The sequence below is a fragment of the Aythya marila genome (genome assembly GCF_965140915.1).
Source record: "Aythya marila genome assembly, chromosome: 1".
NCBI lineage: Eukaryota > Metazoa > Chordata > Aves > Anseriformes > Anatidae > Aythya > Aythya marila.
Genome location: NC_139042.1, coordinates 20501269 through 20527089, shown reverse-complemented (window position 1 = coordinate 20527089; position 25821 = coordinate 20501269). Strand labels below are relative to the sequence as shown.

At 38.5% G+C, this 25821-nt stretch overlaps 1 protein-coding gene across 1 annotated transcript in view; it reads left to right on the top strand.

Annotated features, from left to right (window-relative positions):
• Positions 1-17219: 17219 nt before the first annotated feature.
• Positions 17220-25821, top strand: part of SPATA13 (spermatogenesis associated 13) — a 162758-nt gene continuing 154156 nt past the window's right edge. Inside the window, exons 1-2 of the mRNA XM_082781574.1 lie at positions 17220-17404; positions 21892-21927. Of these exons, the coding sequence (XP_082637700.1) occupies positions 21901-21927 (27 nt within the window). The 5' untranslated portion in view covers positions 17220-17404; positions 21892-21900. The remainder of the gene's footprint in view (positions 17405-21891; positions 21928-25821) is intronic.

Sequence of the window (25821 nt, the reverse complement as noted above, 5' to 3'; positions counted from 1 at the left end):
GAGTAACAAATCCTTAATTAATGGGGGATGGATGCCAGAAGCAGTTAGTTTAGAACTAAACTTGAAAGCAAGTGCAGGGATTCCTTGAAACAAAGGTTTTCCATTGCTGTTTACTGAGAACATGTTGTCTTATTTGGTAGGGTATTGGGCCTGGCATCATAGAGGCATCATTCTAATTGTCATTTAATAGAAGCTTTATTTTATCCTAAGCCACTTCCATGAATTTCCCATCACCTAAGCACAGCATTAAAGAGAATTCAAAATCAAACAAGCTACTCAAGAAAGAATTGTCCTTTGACAGAACTGGGGCTCCCAGTGCATTTTAATTTTTCTGCAGGCTGCAAGGGATGGAGGCAGGGTCTTCTGTGTGTTGATCTGTGACAAATAAGTTGTTACCAAATAATAAGCACATTAGCTGTGTAAAGGTTCAGGATAAATCTGCACATTTAGCATATGTAGGGATAGATAAATTTACATATGCAATTACTGCAGAATTTGGAAAAAGGCAAAGAAGTGATGACAGACTACTGCCTTTGTAAAAATCCAATTTTCTAATGCACTTACACCAAGTATGAGTAGATAAGCAAAAAGTTCTGGATTTTCATAGTGATCATGCTAAAGAAGCACATAGAAATTGGCAGTAGTTGCATTTATCTTTTGCTCATTAAAGCTCATGCATAGTTCATTAAATATTGCAAGTAAATTAGCCATTTTTTTAACCTCACTTATCTACAATAAGTATTGGGAGAAATGTTGTTATTAGCAAATGAGGAATGCAGTGGTGTAAATAGATAGTGATATGTAACACCCTGCCTTTTTTAAATTCAAAAATATAAGTGGAAAGGTCCATTAGTTCACTTTACCTACGTTTCTGATTGAGCAGCTGCTGTGAAGGGTAACATTATTTCTTTTCTATGTATTTCATTAGGTCTCACTTCTGTGCCATATTACAACAGAGAGCCTTAATGATGCTAACTACATTTGGCAGGTATGGTAGTAAAGAGCACATAAAAGCATCAGCAGAAACAGTCCTTGCTCATTAATTCATAGGCTTTTCTGGAGTGCTTATTCCCATAATATGTGAAGCTTTGTAAACTCCAAATGGGTTTTTCTTCGCAACACGCTCATGAGAGATACTGAAGAGGTTGTTCAGTTTTATAGGTGGGTGATAGAAGTGCAAGGAGATTAGGTGATTATAGCCTAAAGTATTTTGAAAAGCTAAGCAGAGACTCTTTGTTCCTTGCTCTGAGTGTGCCTGGGCCTCTTCCCTGGTTTCAAAGATTTGGGTGCCATGGGAACTCATAAAGTGGGTGTCACTAGCTCATGTCTGTTCACTACATTTTTTCAATTTATCCTGAGATTGCAAAACATTGCGGACTGCTAATATAAAAAAAAAAAATAAAAATCATATGGAAATAACATAAAAATATAGAAAAATATAGTTGTTTGTCTAGTGGAACCTCTATAGGTATCTGTTGTAGCCTACTTACTGCTCAGCACCAGTTACTCATAATGTGAACATGTTGCAATCTCTCACTCCAGACTGGGAAGGGCTGAGCTACAATATTTTGGTTATACAGCTCCGTCTGATGGTGCTCTGGCTCCACAGCTTTGCTTTCAGCTATTGGAAAGGTAGGACCTGGGGCAAGTTAATGCTGGGGGTAAGGAGCTGCGACTTCAACCACCTCAGGCCTGGGAGCACCTGGAACCTGTTGCCCAGAGAACAGCTCTAACCATGGGGCAGGGTGGCAGGACCACTGCCCAGCCAAAGGACTTGAGCAGGTGGAGCTCTTTGGACCTTAGGAGGTGGATAGCCTCCCTGATTGTCTTCCAAAGGTTGCACCTACAACCTTAGTAAGAACATTTCAGAGCATGTGTGAAAACCTACGTTTAGGAATGCAGAGGACTTTGTAATCTAAACCTAGGTCTAGGGGCCTTCAGGGTTCAGCAGTCATTGCTAGCCATGGTTTATATCACTTTTCTGAAGCTATGTGCTTACTATGGCATACGAGTCCCACAATCAGACAGTGTGGGTCTCCAGAACACAGCTCAGTATCTACAGCTTTACTAGAGACAAGACATATTACAGCTTCTGTCTTCTTATCCACTTAAAGAAGCTACCCATTAAAGGAGTTTTATATGATTTATAAAAAAAATGATAAAGCAGAGCTGATTGATGGAACTTTAAACTAGATTTGAAAGAGGAAAGGGATAAAAACATCTATGGGACATAAGCTATGGGACAGTATGGCAAGATTTGAGGGACTGTGTTAGTGAGATACTTCAGTCTGCTCCACAAGTTGGTGGGTGTAATGAAGCACATTTTAAATGTTTGTTTACAAATGCACACGGCATAAGGAAAAAGTAAGAGAAGCTAGAAGCCTTGGCTCAGTCCCAGAGTTACATCATTGGCATAAGCAAAACCTGGTGGGAAGAGTCGTGTGACTGATGTGCTACGATGGTTGGTTAGATGGTCGTCAGAAGTGAGAAGCAGAGCAGGCTAGGGGTGTGTGTGTGTGTTTGTTTGTGTGTTTGTGTGTGTGTGATGCTGTATGTAAAGAAGGGAGTGGACTGTACGGAGCTCGCTGTTGGCAATGATACTCAATTAGATTTGAAGCTGGCCAGTACTGTAGGGAACAGTAAAAATGACTTTTAAAAATATGTTAACAGCAAAAGGAGGACTGGAGATAACATTGGTCCTTTACTTTGTGAGGATGGTCACTTTACAAATAGGGAGATTAATAAAGCATTAATAGGGGCATTAAAAAAGCCCAAAGGCAGAAAAGTTACAAATAAGCCTCTCAAGTCCTTGCTGATCCCTCTCAGGTGGACAAAGACCAATTCTCAGTAACAGAAGGCAACAAGGGACCAAAATTGTCATAGCCTTTGGTCTGTATCCCACCTTTTCACCCTTGCCACCTCTTTCAGCAGCTTTTGGAAAGATAGATATATACTTTAGTTCTTCAACAGAAAAGACATCCTAAATAACAATTGAAAAAATATATTAGTAATTCATTCTGTATTAACTCAACAAAACACTAAGAATGCAGAGTGGGAATTCACAAGTAATTATCTAGATGGCTAAAAAACATTTTATAAAATGGATATGTATATTTTTTTCAATGATTATTTCTTTCATCAGGAACCAGGAAAAGTTATGGATACAACTTGTAATCTTAACTGCCAATTACTCATTGTTGACCGAGGCCTCTCTATTTCTATTTAAACTAGATATGCTGGGTAAACAAATGATTTAAGAAACCAAGCTGACCTTCAATTCCTCTGTAGTCAATGGAGAGACTACACGTTCAGATGGTATTGCAGATCTGTCTGTTACCTGTAGGAAAGCACACACTGGGAGTCTATGCTGGGCATCTCAGCTATATGCCTAAAATAGGATTCTTTTAATTTTGGCCCAAATCTCTATTTCTTACTCAGACAAAACTGCAACCTAGATAGATTTTTGCAGTCAAACAGATTTGTCTCGGGAAGGATTGTCATACCAATATGTGTTTGTTAGTTCAGCACCTCGTGGCAAGAAAAGACAACAAAAATACCCACTTCCTTAACTCTAAGAACATGAAAGGTGTTATATATATGTAATAAAGCAGGTTTTGAGCTTTACAATGCAAATATTTACTCGTATAAAGGCTGACCTCACCCTTCTTTCAGCATACAGTAATGCCAGAGCTACTGGCATCCATGCAGTGGATGGGGCGTGAAGGAGGAAGGGCTACGTGGGGTTCTACCTTGGGTGAGTGGGTGCAGACACCAGCAAATGCAGTAGTGTTCATGAGATTTACATATGATTTCTCTCTGAATTCTGCTCTTAAGTTCATTTTTGGGAGGCATTTGAGCCACAGAATTTTATTTGCACAAGCACTCAAAGAAAGTTAATTTTAATCATGCAAATATGTAGTGTTTCACAAATCATAAGTCTGAATTTGCACTTGAAGGAATGAACTAAATCATCACCCAATTAAGGTCAGAAAAAAACAAACAACTTTTGTAATTAATTGCCCTGAAGAATATTATTCAAATTGTAAATATTCAAGATCAGTAAGGAATAAATTAAAATTTTATGAAACAAAACAATAACAACAACAAAACAAGTTAGAATAATTACTATATTTGAGGAAATTGATGTTATTTGGATATATTTCATGGCATGGAGGACTACTTAATTTTATCTTCTGACTTTTTTTAAAATAACTGCTACATTATTACATGTCATATAAAAAAAAAAAAAAATTTTTTCCTTTTATCTTTAGCTGCAAAGAGGCATGAGTAGTATTTATTTTATTATTACATTTATGATACTGACTAGCAAATTGTATGTCCTTTTACTTAAGGACTTCATTTTAGAGCTTCACAGTATGCCAGGCATTATCTAACTGTCAGATAATAGCAAGAATCTATGTACCTTAGGTAACTCCAAATGATACAGATTAATTTTCATGAGTCTTATTGAGATATGTATACCTGAAGGACTAAGTAAAAAGCTGTCTTGACTCTGTGTAGAAAATTAATTGCTGTAAATTTCATGCTTACTAGCACTGGATTACTGATGAAACTGCAATCAGGAATCTGACAGATGAGGGATTAATTCCCCAGAAACAGGGTTTCTTCCCTCTTCTTGTTATGATCTTGTGTATAGAGGAAACAGATCTGACTATGACAGATGAATAAATTAAGAAGTCTAGGATGAAACAGAACAGCTGGAAATGTAACTGGTGATAATTGAAGGCTAATTAACTTCAATGAGCAATTTTCTACCAGGTGTTCTATTAGCCATATAGAAAGAGAAACTAAAGAAATTGTGTGGATTGCATTTTCATTCAGAAATGTGATATGAACTGCTGCTCTACCTACATGGTAATGGGAAAATTACTGTACTGTCTGTTAGGGATATAAATATTCATGTGACTTTGATGGATTTGCAAAAAATCCTTTCATTTCTTTTTAAGTGCTGACTTGATTTTGTATGTCCTTTACCAGAGATGTGAGTCTTTCTTACTTTAAATAATAGATCAAACTGAAAAGTCTACTTTTAATAATACTTTTGAAAGTGAGAGCTTTTTCTCTGGCATTCTTCATCAATTTTGGCTATTCTACTGTAGCCTGCTATAGCACCTTCCAAGCGGCATTTTTAGGCTATGGCCATAATCCCTGTAGGTTTTGGCTATTACTTGGAACATCATATACAATGTATATTCAGACTTTATTTCCAAACCAACCTATTTCAAGAGCAGAAATTTACACTTTTTTTTCCTGTTTACTTGTTACTTTCTCTACACAATTCATATTTTCATACATATTATTTTATTATTATTATTTTTAATTTTTCCATGATGCATTTATGATCCTTTGGCCCTGTACAATCCTTTGTTTAATTTTCTCCATCATCATGCAAGAAAGTGGCTTCTGAGTCTTGTTTACATGGCTTTTAGAGAGAACTAAGGCTATCTGTGATTTAGACAAAGCATGTCCTCCTATTACCTTCACAAATCGTGAGAAATGAATTTCATTTTTCCTGACTTCAACTGCCTAGGAGGTACTTTACTGCCAGTGGAAAGAAAGAGGGTCACTTCTACTCTTGTGGCTTTATGTATTTCTGAAGGTGCCTGTTGATAGGCATGACTAGCTGTGATTTAGCACCTAAGTGTGGAAGTTAAGCAAAATAAACAAGAAAACTGAAAGATGTGATGATTCACCTGTTGTTCTTACCTGTTTTTCTCCATTACCTGTGGAGCCGATGTGACCAGCTTAAATTTAGGCAGTTAACCTTTAGACATCTGGAAGTAGGTCAGGTGAATCCCACCATAACCATCAAATGGGGATATATTTCTATTTTGAGAATAGCAGTTAGCAAAGGCATGAGGCTGAGGCGCTGCCTTCCCATCTTGTCTTGGATGCTTACTTTTTGCTTTAATGAAGCACTGAAGTTTTACTTGTTACTGGGGTAATCTTAGGTCTTTACAAAATCAATATATTGCTGTCTTGCCTATGGAAAAATAGAAAATCCATTTGTTGAAGAGCTTGGCATTTAAATTGTGATCATCTTTCCTTTAATAAAAGTGGTTTCCCTTTAACTCATGTCTCAGAGATTTATTTTTTTTTTCTCTATTTATTTAAACTGCAACTGCTCTTTAGAGTCAACATCTAATGGTTTTAATCTAAAATATCACTCTTATTGCCCTATAGCAGCTGGTTGTACTTTGGGAGCAGGATAGAAAAAGGAATATTAAAGGATCACTGTGGGAATTCATATTTTTATGATCAAAGACACCTTCATCTGCCAGAGAAGTAACAGAATCAATATAATCCTCATTATTTGCCACAACAAAGGATCCTAAAAATAATTATTTTATTTTTAAACAACAGCAACAACAAAAACCTGTAATTGTCAGAGGTTTGGTATTCTGATGCTTATTAATGAGAATTCTGGAAAACACAGTCTTGCCTGGGTTGTTTTGAATCTTGGAGTTCTGATTAAATTTTAATTTTATTACAGGAGAAGATGAAAAAATGGCTATAGCAGTCAAAAGGTCATTTCTGCAATACTATCAAAGCAGGAAATAACATTTACGCTAATGCCCATAAGAGATGTTCTTACAAGGTTCAGAAAAATAGCATGTTAACTATTAATAAATATTGCCATGGTAGGAAGAGACATGCCAGAAACAGCAATAAAAATAATTACTTCTAACTGTATTCCTGAGAAACCTAGCTATTTAGAAGATTGTTTGATGGAAAGTATGTGGGTCAAGACCTGTCATCTGTCAAAAAATATTCATTTTATATCATTTTTGGGGAAAAAAAGCATAGAAAGCTTAATAGCACAAGTAGCTCAAAATCAGAAAACTTTTTTTTTTTTTTTTTTTTTCCTTGAGAATGTATTAATTTTGAAAATTGGGTGGGAACTACTTGGTTGTGGTAAAAGATTTTTGAAAATAATTAAGCATTCTGCAGTTTAGACATTAAAATACCTAGCCAGGGATTGTTTTTTATTTATTTATATATATATATATATATTTTTTTTTTTTTGCTTTCTTTTATCTTTACCTCCTTGCTGATAAAGAAGTAGTGTGGGGGCTCTGTGAAAGGCTATGGAAATTTCTAGGAGATATCTTGTTTTGCCCTCAGCTCTCAGGAAGAAGTATACTATGTATTTTGATTTTGTAGACTTTGTGACAGTCATCATTAGGAATAAAATCAAATTAATGATGTCTGGAACTAAAAACACTAGAAATCTAGAAGCTAGGACTCTAGGAGGTACAGGTCATATTTTTTAGAAAGTTATACTGTAGAAGGTATTTCCTATATTAACATGATGCTTTTGGTCTGAGCCAAACTACTTCTGGGCAATCTGGAGCTGAATGTCAAGGCAGTGGGGGAGCTGGGGGCTCCTCATGGTGGCAGGGCAGCCAAGGCCAGCCCCATTCCTTGGCATCAGCACCTGATGGGGATGGGACATGGGCTTGGTTCAGTGGGACCCATGGTCAGGCAGGGCAGGGCTGTGGGGAGCAGGAGCCCAGTCCTGCTACGGCCTCTTTGGGGCAGGGGCTGACAGCCCTGGTCCTAAAATGGAGTGCTGAGCTTTGGGCAGGTTGGTGGAAGCCCAGATGGAACCTGGCAGGGCTTATTGATGCCCTGAGGTCCTCTGACACTTTAATAAAATGCTAGAGTGAAGCAAGGAATCAGTCATAAATAACAGCAGTTCTGGGTGGTGCTTGGTATGCTTTTAACTTTAATCATGTGGGTTTTCAACACGGTGTTGTTGGAAGCATGGCATTTGTTTGTTTGTTTTTGTAGTGTGTAGACAATAACAAGGGTGAAAAGGAATGTTGTTTATGAAGAACTCCATTAATTAAGTCTATTAATCTCAACACTAGAAAAATACCACAGCGTGCTGGGAGGGAGAAGGAGGAGAGCGCCCGGCACCTCCTTTGTGTGGGCATGGCTGGTGCAGGAGTGGAGCTCTGCACATCTCAGCAGTGCTTGCAGACCTGCCTGCAATACAAGGGGTAAAAACAGAGCTCTTAGAATAGCAGGCTTCCAAAAAATCTATGTGCTTAGATGTTTTTGCACACAAATACGGATTTAAAAAAAAGTTTTTTTTTTTTTTTTTTTTTTTTTTTTTTTTTTAAGGGGTAACCTACCATAAAATTTCTGTAAAATAATGAGCATAAACTATTTTAGAAATAGTCCCATTGCCACTATTCTTGTTGCCATTGCTCAGGTGGAACGTCTGTTGCACAAGTAGCAAATACATCCCAGTATCTTTGAATTTATATATGATGGGTGACTGAGATTCAAAGCCTAATTTTGATTCAAAAGAAAGTTAACATAGTACCAAATACTGAACATAACATTTTGCTGTTCTTAAAGTTTTCTGGCATGCAATATACATAACGATATATATGTAAGAATACGTATAATTATTTTACTTAGAACCAGTAAACCTCTGCTTTGTCCATATGGCTGAGCCACTGAAAAGAGGAGTACTCCCAGAAAACACGTAATTACTATTGAGTTGTGAAGCTGAATGCTGTTCTGCTTAGTTGTAGGTTTTACCATCTCTTGACTATCTTTATATTTGTTATACAAATGCTGGAAAGATCAGGGAAAGAAGTTGTGTTTTTAAAATACATAGATCTGTATTCCATTTTACTTGGTGTGATATTAGTGTTTCTGCCTCAATGACATACTCTTAGTGTGAGAGACAGGTGGAGAGTAAATGGGATAGAAGAGATTTAGAAGTGTTTAATGCATATCTACTGCTATTTGCTTGGAAAAGATGATGACGTTACATTGCATGCTAATTCTTTTTGCAAAGCCAATAAAAGTGTAGTTTTTTCTTACTGAAACTGACTTAGGAGACTAGAAGTGTAGACTGTTGTGAGTTTTGTTTTGTTGTGTTTGTTTGTCTGTTTTTAACTGATATCACATAAAACCCTAGGTTGTTGTGGCCTTATTTTTCTCTGCATTTAAGTGCAGGGATAGCAAGCTTTAAGGGCAAGAGGTGAAGGATTACTCAGGAGGGTGCTGGTACAGACACTTCCATTTGGGAGTATGATTTGATGAAGAATGGAGTAAAGCAGAGGAAGATGAGCAGTGGTAAGTAGTAATTTCTGTATGGATAAAAGTGAGAATTTCCTTGGTGAACTAAAAATGTGGTAAGAGAACATCAGCTTTTGAAATGGGCTTTATTTAGTTAAGATTGGTTGACACATTATTTGTCTTCTGCTGTAAATATTTGGGAATAAAGGAACAATGACACGCTGGTCAGATTAGAATCTCACAAGGAAGTTCTGATTTCTATGAAGCTGTTTGTAAAACTCCTCTTGACTGTAATGACAACAAAGATCTGCTTTCAATTTATGTTGAATAAAACAATGACATTTGCATACATAATCTGGTAGAGAGAACAAGAAATATCATGAATTAAGATGTCAAATTTGTGTCTTGTGCAACTATCTGAAAACCACGATAGGACAGGACAAATTCATCCTTGACTGGAGTTAAGAAACATGATTAAATATTATATTCTCGAAATTCTGCTGATTTGCTTAGGACAGGTTTTAGGCAGCCCAAGAGGCAATCATAAAAATAGCAATTTGCACCTACTGCTGGCAGGGATTGAGGCTACTGTTGCACAGATACAGTGTTCAAAAACGATAAACCACAGTAGGCAATGATGTAAATTTCTGTCTCAGGTTACATTCTGACATTCTACTTAATCAGAGTGAGTTTTATTTAGCTCTTTATTGACAACTGACCTACTTTGTGTGTGTGTGTGTGTGTGTGTGTGTTCTGTTCCCCCACAAAAGCAGATGGCTTAATGCACAGATGCTCATGGGCAGCAAAGAAGAATTAACTTTATCTGACTAAATATTTTCAGAGAACACCTGACTTGTCAGCTATTGCTTAGTGTATCAAAACCAAAGGTATGATGTGCTTTCTGAAGAAAGAATTCAATAATAACTTTGCAGCCCTCATATACTAACTGTGCATATGGTTTCATGTGTTTTGGAAAGAGCTATCAGTTAATTCTCATGCTCATCTAAATGTATTTAAAATTCCTTACTCTGTACTCTCTTTCTCTCCCTTTTTAAATAATGTCAATTTAACTTTGCAAACCACTTGTGAAACTGGTTTAATACTGATCATTGAGAAAAAGAAAAAAAAAAGGCATATTTCTTCTAATATACCCAAAATGCAAGTAGTTATTTGATATTGGAAGCTGGCCAGTTTGTTTAATTTAATACAGTGATTCATTCCCACTTCCTCAGCAAGTCTGGTGCTTGTACTATCCAAAACAATTCCAACATTTAAATCATTTGCTGTATTTGTGTTGGTTTTTTGTTTTGTTGGTGGTTTCATTTATTTATTTATTTTTCTCCAGTTAATGGTTCTAAATATTTGATGTTCAGCTAGAGTTTAATAATTAGAAAATATAATGGCTGCTAAATTAGCTTTTGCAGCTTTTAGGTCAGGAGACTGACGTATTTCACAGCCTGTCTGGCTGAAATCACTTTCAGCTAATTGAAGATTTTCTCACTCCATTTAGCTGTTAAACCCTGACATATGGGCTTCTGATCAGTTTTTGTATTCAAACAGATCCTCAGAGGAAATTAATACTGAAAATACTATTATAACAAAAAAATATGGATCAAATAAAGTTAAGACAACTTAATGTTCACGTTGGCGATGCAGATACTGTCCTCCGCTCATTAGGAGAAGAGGGTTCAGTGGATGTGAGCTGCCCACACTGGCTGGCGACCTGCTAGGAAGGAACACTTCTTAAAGGTAAATAGTGCAGTAATGGAACAACAGTTAATCAGCCCTTTGATAACTGTGTCTCTGTAGTTGCCAAAATGCACTTTGGTAGGATGTTACTGCTCAGTAGTTGCTGAAATACTCCTGAGGTAGCAATTTGAAACATTATGCTTATAATAAACTGGAGTTTGTTTTGTGAATGTTGTTCTTGTTGTTTTTAATGTTTTGCTATCATGTAGATGGTTTCAGAAGATTAAAATAATATGCGCATCACTAGAAAGAATGTCATGGATTATGAATGATGAATTAACTATACTAGAACCAAAATTCCCTTATAGCATCTGTGTCAGAAAATCTTACTGACTATTTTGAGCATTAAAAACATGAGGACATTCTAACACCCAGATTCTGACTATATTTTAAAGAAGGAACCTTGCTGCAATCCAACAGGTTGTTCCCTTGAAGGCTTATTTGTTTAACAAACGTTACATAAAAGTATGGCAGGACAGAGCCAGAAGGGTTTGACAAGAATTGATGATATATATTTGTACTGGCCTTGTGTAGCTAGCTACCTGGCTTCAGTTGGATTGCAGTCTCTTGAACTGACTTTCTTTTTTGTGCTGCAGAAATCTTGTCTTTTGTTTTTAATTATTTTTTATTATTGGTAAAAGCAATGCTTGCTTTCTCACTCATCTGAAATAAATTTACTTCTGCGATGATGTTTTCAGTTCATCAGTTAGACTGGAAAATTTATCACTCTTTAGATGGAGAATTGTAGAACTTGAATGATTTCAATGCTTGTTTGTTTTGGTGCCGCAGGTTTTGTTTGTTTGTTTGTTTTAAAAAAAGGAATTGCAAAAAATGAATTGTAGCAGTAGAGCCAACTGAGACCTCACTTGACTTGTCTTATTCTCATATTTTCTTTATTCTCTTTCTCTAAAACCAGGGATGAAAAAACTGTTCTTTGAGCAGACAAAATTACAGGAAAGGAGGTTGCCTAACATTAGCAACCCTATTAAGGGACTGAATTTCATTAGCCTGTGTTGTGTATTCCTCAATAAAATGAAATATATTTCTGTGTTCACTGTCTTACAGAGAAGATGTATATCTTGGGGAAAAACTCACTTTTAGTTTACTTTTTTAAAAACAAATAGCAGTGAAGATACTGAAATACTATCAGTAACATGTCCCATTCATCAAATTCCCACTCCAGAATAAGATTTATTATGTTAGTTGCTTTTGATTGAAATCACACCTTCTTTTAAAAAATGTTTAATAAAATATTTCCTGCTACTTGAAAGTAAAGAGATCCTGCGTGTGTTCCATCTGCTAATATATCCATATATAAAAATGACAGTCACTAAGTACACTGTGTCAGTGGTGTGGGAGATGGCACCAGAAGTGATTTAAATTTAATGAATTTGACAAATGGTAAGTTTCTAAGCAAAGAACAGCTTCAGTATCAGAAAGTGCAAACTGGTATGAAACTTTTAAAAACAAAACAAAAACTTTTAATGACAAAAAAAATATTAATAACATTGATTTTTCTCACATACAAGGCTGTTCTTTGAGTATTGTCCAAGAGGGATCTTTTCAGCAAGCTCTATAGTACAAGTCCCTGCAGAAGACTGATGGTGTGAGATGTCTCCTGGGCTCTGTAGTGGTTTGTGATGAACCATTTAAGAGTGAATGTTAATAATGTTTTTGTTACCTTCTGGCATATTTTGATATACTGTCCACATACTCCCAAAATTGAGTTAATCATCTGCAAGGGGTTTAATCATCCGAAAGTTAATTAAGATCTCTCTAGTGATGCATATATTGTATGTTTTCTCTGGACTTTCTTTACATCTAGAGATAGGCCAAAAGTACTTAACGGATAATTTTTAGGATCCTGTAATATAGAGCAGTTGTTTATATCCTATCTACATATTGTGTATATAAAAGTTATAAGCAACATTTTCATGCTGCAAAAGACTTCTGAAATAATCCTACACTGGATAACTACACAGCATGAACTCAGGTAACTGTTTTTCTTGGAGAGGAGAAGTGTATTGTGCATAGCCAGCAGCAGATGTGTCAACATCACAGAGATTTTACAAATAGAAATGTAGGCAAGTAGGAAAGCTTGTGGGTGGCATCCCTGCCCATGGGAGGTTGGGACTAGATAATCCTTAAGGTCTCTTTCAACCCGAGTTGCTCTGCGATTCTTTGAAAGCTGGGTAACTCAAGGGATAGTAGGAGATAGTCTCCTGAGAGTCATCACGCAGCACTTGCAGGGGAAGCAGGCGATCAGGCCCAGTCAGCATGGGTTTATGAAAGGCAGGTCCTGCTTGACGAACCTGATCTCCTTCTATGACAAAGTGACGCGCTGGGTGGACGAGGGAAAGGCTGTGGATGTGGTCTACCTTGACTTCAGCAAGGCTTTTGACACCGTCTCCCACAGCATTCTCCTCAAGAAACTGGCTGCTCTTGGCTTGGACTGGCGCACACTTCGTTGGGTGAGAAACTGGCTGGATAGCCGGGCCCAAAGAGTCGTGGTGAATGGAGCCAAGTCCAGTTGGAGGCCAGTCACTAGTGGCGTCCCCCAGGGCTCGGTGCTGGGGCCGGTCCTCTTTAATATCTTCATCGATGATCTGGACGAGGGCATCGAGTGCACCCTCAGTAAGTTCGCAGATGACACCAAGTTAGGTGCGTGCGTCGATCTGCTTGAGGGTAGGAAAGCTCTGCAGGAGGATCTGGATAGGCTGCACCGATGGGCTGAGGTCAACTGCATGAAGTTCAACAAGGCCAAGTGCCGGGTCCTGCACCTGGGGCGCAATAACCCCAAGCAGAGCTACAGGCTGGGAGAGGAATGGTTGGAGAGCTGCCAGGCAGAGAAGGACCTGGGAGTGATGGTGGATAGTCGGCTGAATATGAGCCAGCAGTGTGCTCAGGTGGCCAAGAAGGCCAACGGCATCCTGGCTTGTATCAGGAACAGTGTGACCAGCAGGGCTAGGGAGGTGATCGTCCCCCTGTACTCAGCTCTGGTGAGGCCGCACCTCGAGTACTGTGTTCAGTTTTGGGCCCCTCGCTACAAGAAGGACATGGAGATGCTTGAGCGGGTCCAGAGAAGGGCGACGAAGCTGGTGAGGGGTCTGGAGAACAAGTCCTACGAGGAGCGGCTGAGGGAGCTGGGCTTGTTCAGCCTGGAGAAGAGGAGGCTCAGGGGCGACCTTATCGCTCTCTATGGGTACCTCAAGGGAGGCTGTAGTGAGGTGGGGGTTGGCCTGTTCTCCCACGTGCCTGGTGACAGGACGAGGGGGAATGGGCTTAAGTTGAGCCAGGGGAGTTTTAGGTTAGATGTTAGGAAGAACTTCTTTACCGAAAGGGTTGTGAGGCATTGGAACAGGCTGCCCAGGGAAGTGGTGGAGTCACCATCCCTGGAAGTCTTCAAAAGACGTTTAGATGTAGAGCTTAGGGAAATGGATTAGTGGGAACTGTTAGCGTTAGGTCAGAGGTTGGACTCGATGATCTTGAGGTCTCTTCCAACCTAGAAATTCTGTGATTCTGTGATTCTGTGAAATGGAGAAAGTCCGCTAGGATATCCTCAATGGCTTTGAGGATTTGAATGATGCCAAAAATTTGAACTTGCAACCTTAAATCTATACTTGGAAGAGAAGAAAAAAAAATACAGAAATTTCCCTGATTCTTGTGACAAGCTATACATGAAAAACATGTAGTAGAATGAAACAAGAAGTGGAATATCTGAGAGAAGAGGACTTTATCTAGTTGTTAGAATTCTCCTTTCTTTTCTTGTTGCTTTGTGTGTTCTCAAATCCAGCTTTTTCCATCTCACCAGTAAAGGGGGCTGTGTGAACACAGGAGAGAGTGTCCTTGCCTCTGGTGTAATAACAAAAGCATGTTCCTGGGGGGCAGATGGTTCACTAAAACTAAATTTCAAGCCTATGTCCCCCCAAAAAGTGCTGCTGGAAATTCTTAACAAGAGCTCTTGTGATTTTTTCCTAACCTCAGTTTGAAACACAACCAAATCAGCAGCAGGTGTCCTGCACAGAAGCTTGCTGATGTGGTGGCTGACATCTGGCAGGCACTAAAGAACTGGAAACAGGCTCCTAGGGCAGGAAGTATCATATGATATCACTTCTAGTTGTCAGCTTCGCTTCTCATTCCTATGGTAAAAAGTATCATTTCAGCCACTTCAAGGAGTGCAGTCAAGTGTGGAGAACTTCTGTAGGATAAAGGATACCAATGTGAGGACTAACCATTGATGCTCATGTTGAAACATCTCCCAACGGTGTTAATCAGAGAGCCCTTAACTCTAAGCAGCCTGGAAAGTTTGCAGCCCAGTAATGAACAGAAATCACTTAGTGGGTTATTGTTTTATTTTACAGAGAGCTAAGACAAAAAGAGGTTTTTTTTTAGGCTCCCGATTTAGACAACTTGAAATCGAATCTGTCTTAACCTGAACTCTCAGAACTATTAATTCAAAACAAACTGTGCCATATAATTATGTTGGTTATTCCCTGTGATACAACATTGTCTGCTGAAGACACTCATCATGTGAGTATAGCTCTTTCAAGCAATTATGGCCTGCATTGAAAATTATTGAAGCTTAACTAATTATCTTACTGAAACTCAAAAGGATAGAGCTCCTCCTCCACCTCTAAATTCCTTTTGTTCCTAGTGAATTTATGGGCACTTGAATCAATGGGAGTTTTGCTAATGATTTCTGCAGATCCAGAGAATGACTTGTTACTTATTGCCTTCTTCCACTTTCCTTTGGTCAATAAAACATATTTTGTAGTAATTCCTAGGTAAGGCAATGAAATCCATGACTTACATTTCTTCTCCGAGTGTCACGGGAGGTATTTTTGTGTATATATTACATATCTTAGCATTTTTGGTTTTGATGCTAATGCTTTTATTTGAATTTCAAGGCAGGTAAAAAAAACTCATAAAGAGTGGCCTTTTTGCTCTCCTGATTTTAGGCAGAGTGGAAGTCCGGTGGTGGTACTTTCACTCAGAGTCTAGCATATGCTTGTTTTTCTGCTCCACTCTTGTGTACATTAAATAAATTTCATTTAGAAATGATCAGGTGCAAAACTGACTCCTGAAAGCAAAATAGCATTTTTTGCAAGTCTTGTAAAAATATCATATTAGTGGTTGGGATAATTTTATTTAAATGTACTGGGTTTATCACAGACAGTGAGTACACAGTACGCTAATTATACATTGAATATTCCTCCTCTTGTTTCAGCAAAAATAAGGCTTTGTGTCATCTTTAAGCACTCAGCATCAGTGTCTGAGAGATGATGGAATATTCTTTTCCATAAATACTTGAGAATTAAGTGATCATTCCAATCTGCCTGTTCACAACTCATCTGTTCTTGACTATCTGTCCAGATATGAAGATTTAAACCTTTTTAGCAAACTACTGTTTACTACTGCAATTGTCAAATTGTGTGTTCAGCTGTATTATTTAATAATTTATTAGATCACTTTGTGGATATTTTCGTAATGGAGGGAAAAAAAAAAAGAAGGAAAATTGGAAAAGTAAAGTTTATTCTTACTTGACTAAAATATGATTTTTCTTTCCTCAAAGGTTTTAAATGCCTAACACTAAAGTAATGAGTGCTGATAGAAGCTATTATTCTCTTATGAAAGAAAACAGAAGTACGATCCCTACAGATAGCTACATGTGGGTGCTATCATCTTCAAAGCAATCATTTCTTGACTGGCCTGAAACACATTTCATTTGCTCCCGTGTTACCACCAGAGTAATTTTCCAAGCTGTGAGCCCCTCTGAGTCATACCGCTTTGTGCACACAGCTCTCATTGTGTTAATGTTTTCTTTCTTCATTTTGGTTTTGTATCATCCACTGGTGGTCTCCTGAACGGAGGCCTTAAATCTGTTATACCTGCAAAACCTGCTGTATCGCATACTGTGGAGATAGCCTTCAGCACTAGGGGTTTCTAATTCAGTCCCTAGCACCTTGGCTAAAATGAAATAGAAAATTGTCAAGCAATAATAAACTTTAGCTTCAGTAGAATTTATAATTAGTTTAACAAAACTAATTTTGTGGGCATCCTGGAAAACAGCTTGTTTTTTAAAAGATGGATCTTTCTGTGTGTCACCTTGGGAAATATGCCCATCACCAAGCGCTTGGTGATTTACTGCACCAGAAAAGTCCTGGTCTGCTTATTTGACACACTTGTCAGCTGTGGACTGCCTGCTCAACTTGTTACATAAATGTTCTCTTTGGCAGAAAGCATCAAGGTCAACCCGAGCCGTATCAGCAGTGTGATTTGAATAGATGTGACCAGCGCTCATATGACATTTGGTACCGGGCCCCTGCTCCTTTCCCACACCCCACCCCCACACGTGGCACAACAGATTATTACTTTCCAGAGTAAAATCCATCGAAGCAACAGGAACGTGCACTGGCTCTGTCACATTACCTAGAAATGGTGCACCTCATGTCAGTAAAGAAGCCTGCAGGACGCTGTGCAGATAGTCAGCGCGTCCTGCCTCCAGGCGTTCTGCTGTTATAAAAAGAACTTATAAAAGAAGGAGGATGTTGTTTATTCTGCAGCACACGTGCCTTGTACATCACAGACAAATGTAAGTTGCTAAAGGCTGAAGCAAGAGATATGGGAATTCACAGGATTAATCTTGTTAACATTTTTAAATAACATCCTTTAAACCTGTTTGCATTTTTCTATCTCCCCCTCCTGTGACAAAAGTTCTGTTTGTATCAGAAAAGCTCACAAGTGTGTTCTTTAACTTCTTTAAAGACTAATAGGACAATTGCATATTTGCTTGGGTCTGGTGCCTGTCAGGTCAGGTTCAGGACTACTGGAGGATCAGATCACTGTTCCTACAGTGACCATCGTTCTTCCCGCTCATCGGTGGCTGACTGTGTATGGCGTGTACAGAAACTTACCTCCTCCTTACTCCAGCAGGAAATCTGAATCTGGGATCATTAGATAATGCTATGTACAGGCTTTCTGTATCTCAAAAAGAGCTCTTCTCCCACATGTTACTGACTGCACCTACACTGGCATCCCATCTCACTGTGTGCTAACACTCGGATGGAAGAAGGTCATGCCCTACAATGGAGCTTTCCACCACTTCTATGTCCAGCCTTGGATGTATGGATCTTATGTCCCAAGATGTGATGCTATACTTCATCCAGAGGGCCACATGAGGATTGTAGGAGAGAAATGAAACAAGAACTGAGTAGTGGAATTAATTCACACAGATAATTGTTTTTAATTAAGGAAGGAAGGAAGAAAGAAAGGAAGAAAGAAAGATCCAGCAAAGAGCAAGAAGTATTTTGCAAAAAGCCACAGTTTGATCTCTTAATCCTGATCCTTCAGATAGAGGTGAAAAATGCCTCCAGAAATTAGCCTGGGAACTAAAAATCATGGATACAGTAGAAAAACTGGTTGGCAGTGTTTTCTCTACACCATATCCTCTTTTAAGAGCTCACTGTTCTGTAGGCAGTAATTACGGATTTCTGGTCCCACAGTGTCTCAAACATTATCACCTCTATTTCTGCTAACATTTTCTTATGCTCCCTTGGTATCAACTGTCCTTTTCCTTGAAAAGGACTAATTCAATTAAATTAAAATCAGAGTGGTGATTCATGCTCTCAGTTTACCTTGGAGATTTAGAGCTGAAAAAGAGCTTACGTGCTTGAAAGCCCGTATTTTTTTTCCAGCTCTATCAATCAAAGATACCTTTGTAAACATTGTCTTGTTTAAATCCTTGGATCATTGCAAGCTACAGCAACATTGCATTACAAATACAAAGCATCACTGGAGATTTAGAGTTTATGCAATCTGAGATTACTGAGAATCCACTTGTGCTGTGTTTCATTAGCTTTATTTTTACTCAAAAATAAACAGGAATAAGTTTTATGTGGACCTGATATAGCTGATAGGAGGTTGCAGAGGGGATGGCAGCATGTCTGGCTTGCGGTGAGCTAGCCTTAATTATTCAAACAGCAGTCACTGCTCTCTCCCTCCTCCTTTGCCCTCCCTTTGGCTGTACTATTTCCATTGTTTATCGGCATCTGTTACTGCCAACGTCTGCCTGCGACTGGTACAGATAAGCTGGGCTGCTGGATCCCAGGCAGGGAGCCATAGATAGGGAGAGAAGAACAGCTCTGTTATTGTCTATTTACTAGAAATTAATTATCATGATATAAAAGAATAAAAACTGCTCAGCAGCTTTATTCGTCAGTAATTTATCTGATAGCTGTAATCTTAAAGATATTGAAATTGCAGTGAAATAATAACTTCTGAATATCTATATTTGTAATACTGAACCTTGTATGAGCTTTTCCAAGTCCTAAGTGGTAGAGAAATATGTTACTAGAATCAAAATCATTGAAATTGTAAATACGAAGTGTCAGAGTAGCTAGGATTTTACACTGTTTGTTCAGCCTTTCCCTGAACTGAAGAAAGGAGTGCTGAATTTTGATATATAGAATCACCTTTGTGCTTTCTCCATTAAAACTCCAAGGAGTATTCCATATTTCTAGGTTATTTTCTTAATTTTTACTTTGTGAGGAAAAAAATTAACATATTTTTTATAATGCTGAGTTAAAGCCTGGGGATAAAAATCCTGCTGTGTTTCATTAAGGGATTATTTTAGGTTGTATGTATATGACAGTAAACCTGAAAAGCACTATTCATAACTAATCTTTTATTGGTCTGATGGCAACGTCTGTGTTAGGGAATGAAATGGGGTCAGGAAGCACTCTTTGGAGTGTATGTCTTGGTTTGTGTTCCTACGGGGAAGTTCACTAACCCTCTCTCCCAAAACCAGATGCCTTCTTCCACAGTGCTTATTGGGCATTATTCCTGTGCTGTCTCTACCTTGGTGTGGTGTATGAAACTGGTGGCTGGCTTAGGCCAATATCATGCCACAGAGTACATAAATGAACAGCATGCTTACAGGGTGATCACAGGACATGCTGAACCTGTGCCTTGGCCTTGTTTTGCCTGCTGGTGTAGATGCCACCTGCTGTGCTAGGTGTTACAGATACGCAGAACAGAATGATAGTCCTGAAAACTTACCTCTAACACAGAAGAGAAACAGCAGACAGAAACAGCTTTACACGGAGCTACTGAAGCAGTATTGGGCAGTAAGAGCCGCAGCAATTTCACCATACAGGGATTAGTAGGGTTCAGTTCAGAAATGGAGACATCTGCATTGTGGGCCACTACATCTGTATGGGTCATCCTGAACTCCATTGTTGTGAATGAAGAGACAAAGGAACTTTCTTCTCTTGTAAAGGGAACCCAAGTGACTACCTGGGCTCCATGGTCTGTATAAATGTTTTGCCAGAAGCCATTTCTTTATTTATTAGAATTTGAGTCTGCAAAGTGCTTAGATGAAGAAGTGTTTTCTCTAAATACAGTTGTAATCAGGGTACTCATGGGCAGCTCTTACTCCCAGAACAGTATGTGCATGAAGAAAAACAGAAAGCGTTTTAGCTCCACACTCCAAACACATTCTTTGCAAGTAATGAAAATGTAGATGCATATTAAGAATTAGTTTGGAAAAAAACATCTGGAGGTGTCCCATCCAACCATCTGTCCAAAGCAAAGCCAATTTCAAAGTTAGACCAGGTTTCTAAGTGCTTTGCTCTGTAGTCGGGCTTTTAAAAACTTCAAGGGTGGAGGCTGCTTGACAATTCTGTACAACCTGTGAGAGTGTGCAACCACTCTCATATGGGATTTTTTTCTCTAACACGACAGGAATTTGCCTTGCTATGCTCTCAGCCTCATCATATGTTACGTCTACAGTCTGCAATCATCAGGGTGTTCCTGCTCTGGACACTCTCCAGTTCTCCCAACGTCTCTCTTTTACTGGGGAGTCTAAAACTGGACACAGTACTCCATGTGTCCTCAGGAGTGATGAGCAGGGGGAGTGATCATGTCCCTTCAAGTGCTGGTTATGCCCATGCTAATGCACTGTGCCATGTAATTATCATAGGAATAAGTAACATGGATTTTCAAAGGTCATTTTAATCAGCATGTTAAGCTTCCTGCATATAGAAGAAGAAAGTGATAAATGTAAATATTTCAGTTGATTTTCTGTGTGGGGAAAATGCAGTCGTATTAATGCATTTATATATTCCAATAATAAATGCCATCATTTTAATTTATTATCAGATACAGCAAAGTGGATGTCAGTATAATGAACAGCTACACAGTACTAAATGTTATTCATTCAGATATTTAATCCTTTATACATCTTTGAGTTGGTTAAATAGCATACTGGTAGTTGAGCAGAGAACTGATAATGTTAATGTTACTATTTTGTAAAAATCCACTTAAAAGGACTTTTTTCCTTTTTCCTTTCTTTTTCTGCCTCTCATGGGCACCAAAAATTCAAGGCATCTCAGGTAAATAGGTGGTTGAAATAGCTGCAAGAATGACATGGTTAAGTTTGCCCAGTGAAGACATCAGTATTAAAAATGGCCTAGGAATTTGGCATCTTTATTTGTTAGGAACCTGGCCTAAAACAACTTGCATCATAGGTCCAGGAAATCTAGGGTGCAATACATGGAACTTCAAGAGTCTATAATGTACTTAATCCAAGACCAAAATGTCAGAAATTGATCTCACCAATATTATTTTGCCTGCTATGTGCTGACTTCACCATTCCAATATGGGTCCTAATTAGGCATTGATGTTTACAGACTTTGTTTCATTGATTTTCAAGCCTCCTATTCTTCAGCAAAATACTTTTAAAATGTGGAACAACCTTCTTGGGTAAGTAATAAATATCTGATCTCTTGTGTCTTCTAAAGCAAGCCTTGTCAAAGAGAAAAATCAGTCACTGAAGCAGATGGGATGACTAATATATGACTAATATATCTTTGCTTTCTCTCTTTTTTTTTTTTTTTTTTTTTCCCATGATTAAGTTGTGTATAGACATCTTGAATATACAGTTTTCCATATAAAAAGCTGCTATTAAGGCCATGAAGAGATTTTCAGGGATTAGCAAGTGCAGTCTGAGACTTTCTGCATTACTTAATACACTGTCTCTGTATTTCAGTGGATTGAATAGTTTTTTTTGTCTCTTTCCAGAGTTTCACCATGAAAGCCGTCAGTGCTTCTGACTCGGTAAGAACAGTTTTTTCCCATGTGATACTTATCCTGTTGATTTTAACAGAAACACACTTTTATTGCACTTGGAGATATGCAGAATGCATCTAAAGAGCAGTGAATTTGCTCAGTCTTGGCATCTTCATTCTCAAGAGCCTTTTCAAAATGTAAATTAGAGACAAAGACTACAGAAACAGAAATTTTAGAGCACATGCTAATTGCAGAAATCTGAGATGGTTTCTCTGAATGGTAGGTTGTCAGTCAGGCTTGCATTAATGTGAGCTCTAAGGATTTGTATTGCTCGCTCAGAGTAGCTCAAGAGGAAACATGAACCTTTGCACTCAGAGGAACTGCAGAGCTAACTCCCAACTCTATCCTCTTGCTCCCAAAGCTCTTTTAGTTATTGTGATCTTGTTAGCATAATTCAGCAACTTTAAAAATGAATCCTATGCAGATCAGTTAGTCAGGAAGCGAAATGGTGTTTCTTACACTTCAAAATTGTAGCATTACACAGTGATCTAAATTATCAGAAAGCTGTGGGGTAATCCAAGTTGTTTTAGGCTTTTTCAGATTACTTTTTCTGAATGAATAAATTTGCATAATAACAAACTAACAAACCAAACCAAAGCAAGAATGCTTCAAAATCCCATAGTCAACACTTGCTTTCTGAGCTCTAGGTTTGTAAATATATCGATGTTTTATTTTTTTAATGGGCAAGTAGTAACTTCATGTAAAGAAAGTTCATCATTTAGGTAGATTAACTATATTCAGGTAGACACGTTTGTAAAGGTAATTAAATTTTAGAGTTCTTTAGAAATGAAAACTGTGAAGAAGAAGTGGCTGGGCAGAGCTCATAGCTACCAACATACTGCTGTCCTACATTGTAATTGTAAAAGAGACCCAGGCTGTCATTGCTTTGAAATGTCGGGGCTGTTTATCAGTTGTTTGTCCCTCCTGCAGGTGGAGGCTGCCAGGAGCAGTGGCAATCAGGGCCTGGCCCCCTCTGAGGCAGTTCTCCATTCTCTACTGCTCACAGCAAGGCTGTGAGCAAGGCTTGCAAGTTTTCAGGGCTGTCTCGTGGTCCTGATTATCGTGCTTTGTTCTCTTGACAAGGACATTTCAGGAATTGTCTATTGACATAAAAACAAACAGGCTATTCTTACCAGCTGATGGCAGGACAGCGAGTCATAGTGCAGCTGTTTTGGCTTTGCAAAGAAATGGAGGTGTGAAAATTTCTGGGAAAATGACAATAGTGGGCAACAGCGGGTGAAACTCCTGATCTGACTCAGAGCAGACCATAGACTGCCAAGCTGCTGTCAGCATCCTTGCACCAGTCTTTTAGGAATTATATATCCGGGAACGAGATAAATCAGTCCAATTTAAATCATGCAGGGAAAGGCTCAAGCTGAGAAGCAAGTATGGGGGTTTGGCTCTCTGTTTCTATAGGATTATAATAAATCTTTCCATTAAATTTCCTTCTTAAGACTGCCTCCTGTACAGAAGACAAAGAGCACAGTGGTTGGTAGCACAATAGACATCATGTGGCTGGAATGAGGACATAAACATAAGTTCTGGGAAAGAGCAGGACAAAACGTCCTGCTGGAAAGAAACATGGATGGAGGAGAGAAAGGGATGTCTCTCACATTCTGCAGATGTACAAAATAGTTTCACTGTCTTCTGCAAGAAGCAAATGTACCAGGAATGTTCTCACAGAGTTAGGTCCTGCAACAGGAATTCTTCCCTTCAGCAGCTCAGTAGTTTTCTTTGTGTAAGAGGGCAGAGTAAGGTCCTCCAAAACTAACTTGGCTAAACAGTAAGCCATGAGAGTTGTTTCTGTATTCTGCCTGAGACCTCTGAATACCAGTGTGTGATTTTCCTTCATATAGCATTGGTATGTGTGAGATTTGTGCCCTAGAGTGAGCACTAGAGAAGGTACTAATATATATGGAATTATGCAACACAGGAGAGAAATGTATAGTGGAGAAAACTGCCAGGCAGAGCAGGTGAGAGCAAATGTTAACAGCAGCAGAGTACTGGAGGATCATAAATGTTGTACGTGTATTTATGCTTCTGGCTTGTGAGTCTGCCACTGCCAGCTGAGCTGCACAGTGGGGATGAAAATAGCACGTGTACACATGTATGGTGCAGCAGAATTTGGGACAACATCTCTAAGTCAATCTCTGCTTTCCTGTACACAGTGAGAGGGCTTACATAATCACTGCAGGGATGGCAAGAGACACAAGGCAGAAGATGCTTTCTGAGGAGGATGAAAGGTGAATTGAGATGACAGACATGAGCTTTTCTGGCTCATAAAAACAGTGGAAAAGGAGACCTCTTCAGCAACAGCAAGTCGAACTTATGCAAGGACACGGAAAGGGGATGTTGGAAGAAACAGGCAACAGAACAAGAATGATGAGACCCAAGAGAAATTAGCTTAAGGGTATAAACTAAGCCTGGAGAGGTGGCGCAGTTTGCATTACCAAAAAAAAAAAAAAAAAAAAAAAAAAATGTACAGGAGAGGAAGAAAGGTAAAACAGGATGGAAGTTTGAAGTTTTTTGGACTGGGTTGGGAAATGACTAGGAAATTAGAAATAACATTTCTTTCCCAGGATGTGTTCTCTGTTTATTTCTTGCAAGCTCAGGATTATTCTCACTGCTTTCAGGTGTAATATGAAGCACCCTTTGGACATGTAGTGAATAATTGACATCTAGAAAGAATTTGAACCACATGGTAGAGGAAAATCAGCAGTTGACCCCAAACTGATTTTTTCCCTGTATTCTGAGTGAGCTCCAGGTCAAAGACTAACATCACATTATCATAAATAATCACTTTTTATCTCTGAGATTAGGTTTCCTTTGGTACCACAGTCATGGCACCACATAGGCCATATCCTAAAATTCATACTAACATCAGTCAACGTTGTTGACAGGAAAGGCACAGAATAGAAAAATTGAACTATCGTTTAGAGTCTGTTTTGTCATTTTGTATTTGTTTGTTTTGGTGGTGTGTTTGTTGTTTGTTTGTTTTTTTTTTGTTTGTTTTTTTTTCATGCTCTTAGTGCTTTTTTTTTCAAGTATATATCCTTTTAAAAAATGATTTCACTTTAATTTATGCTGTACTATCTTTCAAAAAAATCTGGATTGCAGATATTTTAGGGGAAGTTGTATTTATAAAGATATGTGCTGTGGCTTTTGCAGTTAATTTAAACATCTGTCTCATTCATTAGTTTTGTAAAATCTTGGGTTTTGCCAATCAAAATTTGGTGAAAGATTGGGCAGAACATGACTCATTTATATTTTTAAATAAAATTTATCTTGCTCTTTTAACTTGAAGATCTATTTGGTATTTCACTTAATCATAATCTTAGGTACCCGGGATCCAGCTGAGCAGTTATCACGCTGCCCAGCTGGGGGTGTGACGTGAAAGATCTTCTCTGGAGCCCTCTGACAGCAGCCATGAACATCTCAACAGATAAATCTTAAAAGAACTGTCAGATAGGAAGTGCAGTTGTAGAGGCCCGACAGGAAATTTTGTTAATTAAAGCAATGCATCATTTAGAAATATGAGGGACTGCTGCCTATAACTCCCAAAGTGATGTTTTGTTTGGGTAGCTGGGGAATGACCTGATGTTAGTGAGTATGGCAAGGACAGAATGCATGTTGTCTAAGAGCTCTGTGGTTGTTACTCATAAGGGGTGAGCCTAAAAAGAGAATAGTATCTGTCCTAATGTTGGACAATCTGAGGGTAAAAACAAGAAAATGAAAGCTCTTTGGCATCTCAGAAGGTCTGCTGCTCAGAGATTTTGTAATGTGTTTTTCCTCCTCAAAGGTGGTGTCTTTGAGTCTGACCAAAAGCACACTCATATTACTAGAGGAAGCCCCTCTGTCTTCAGCAAGGATTGTATCAGATCC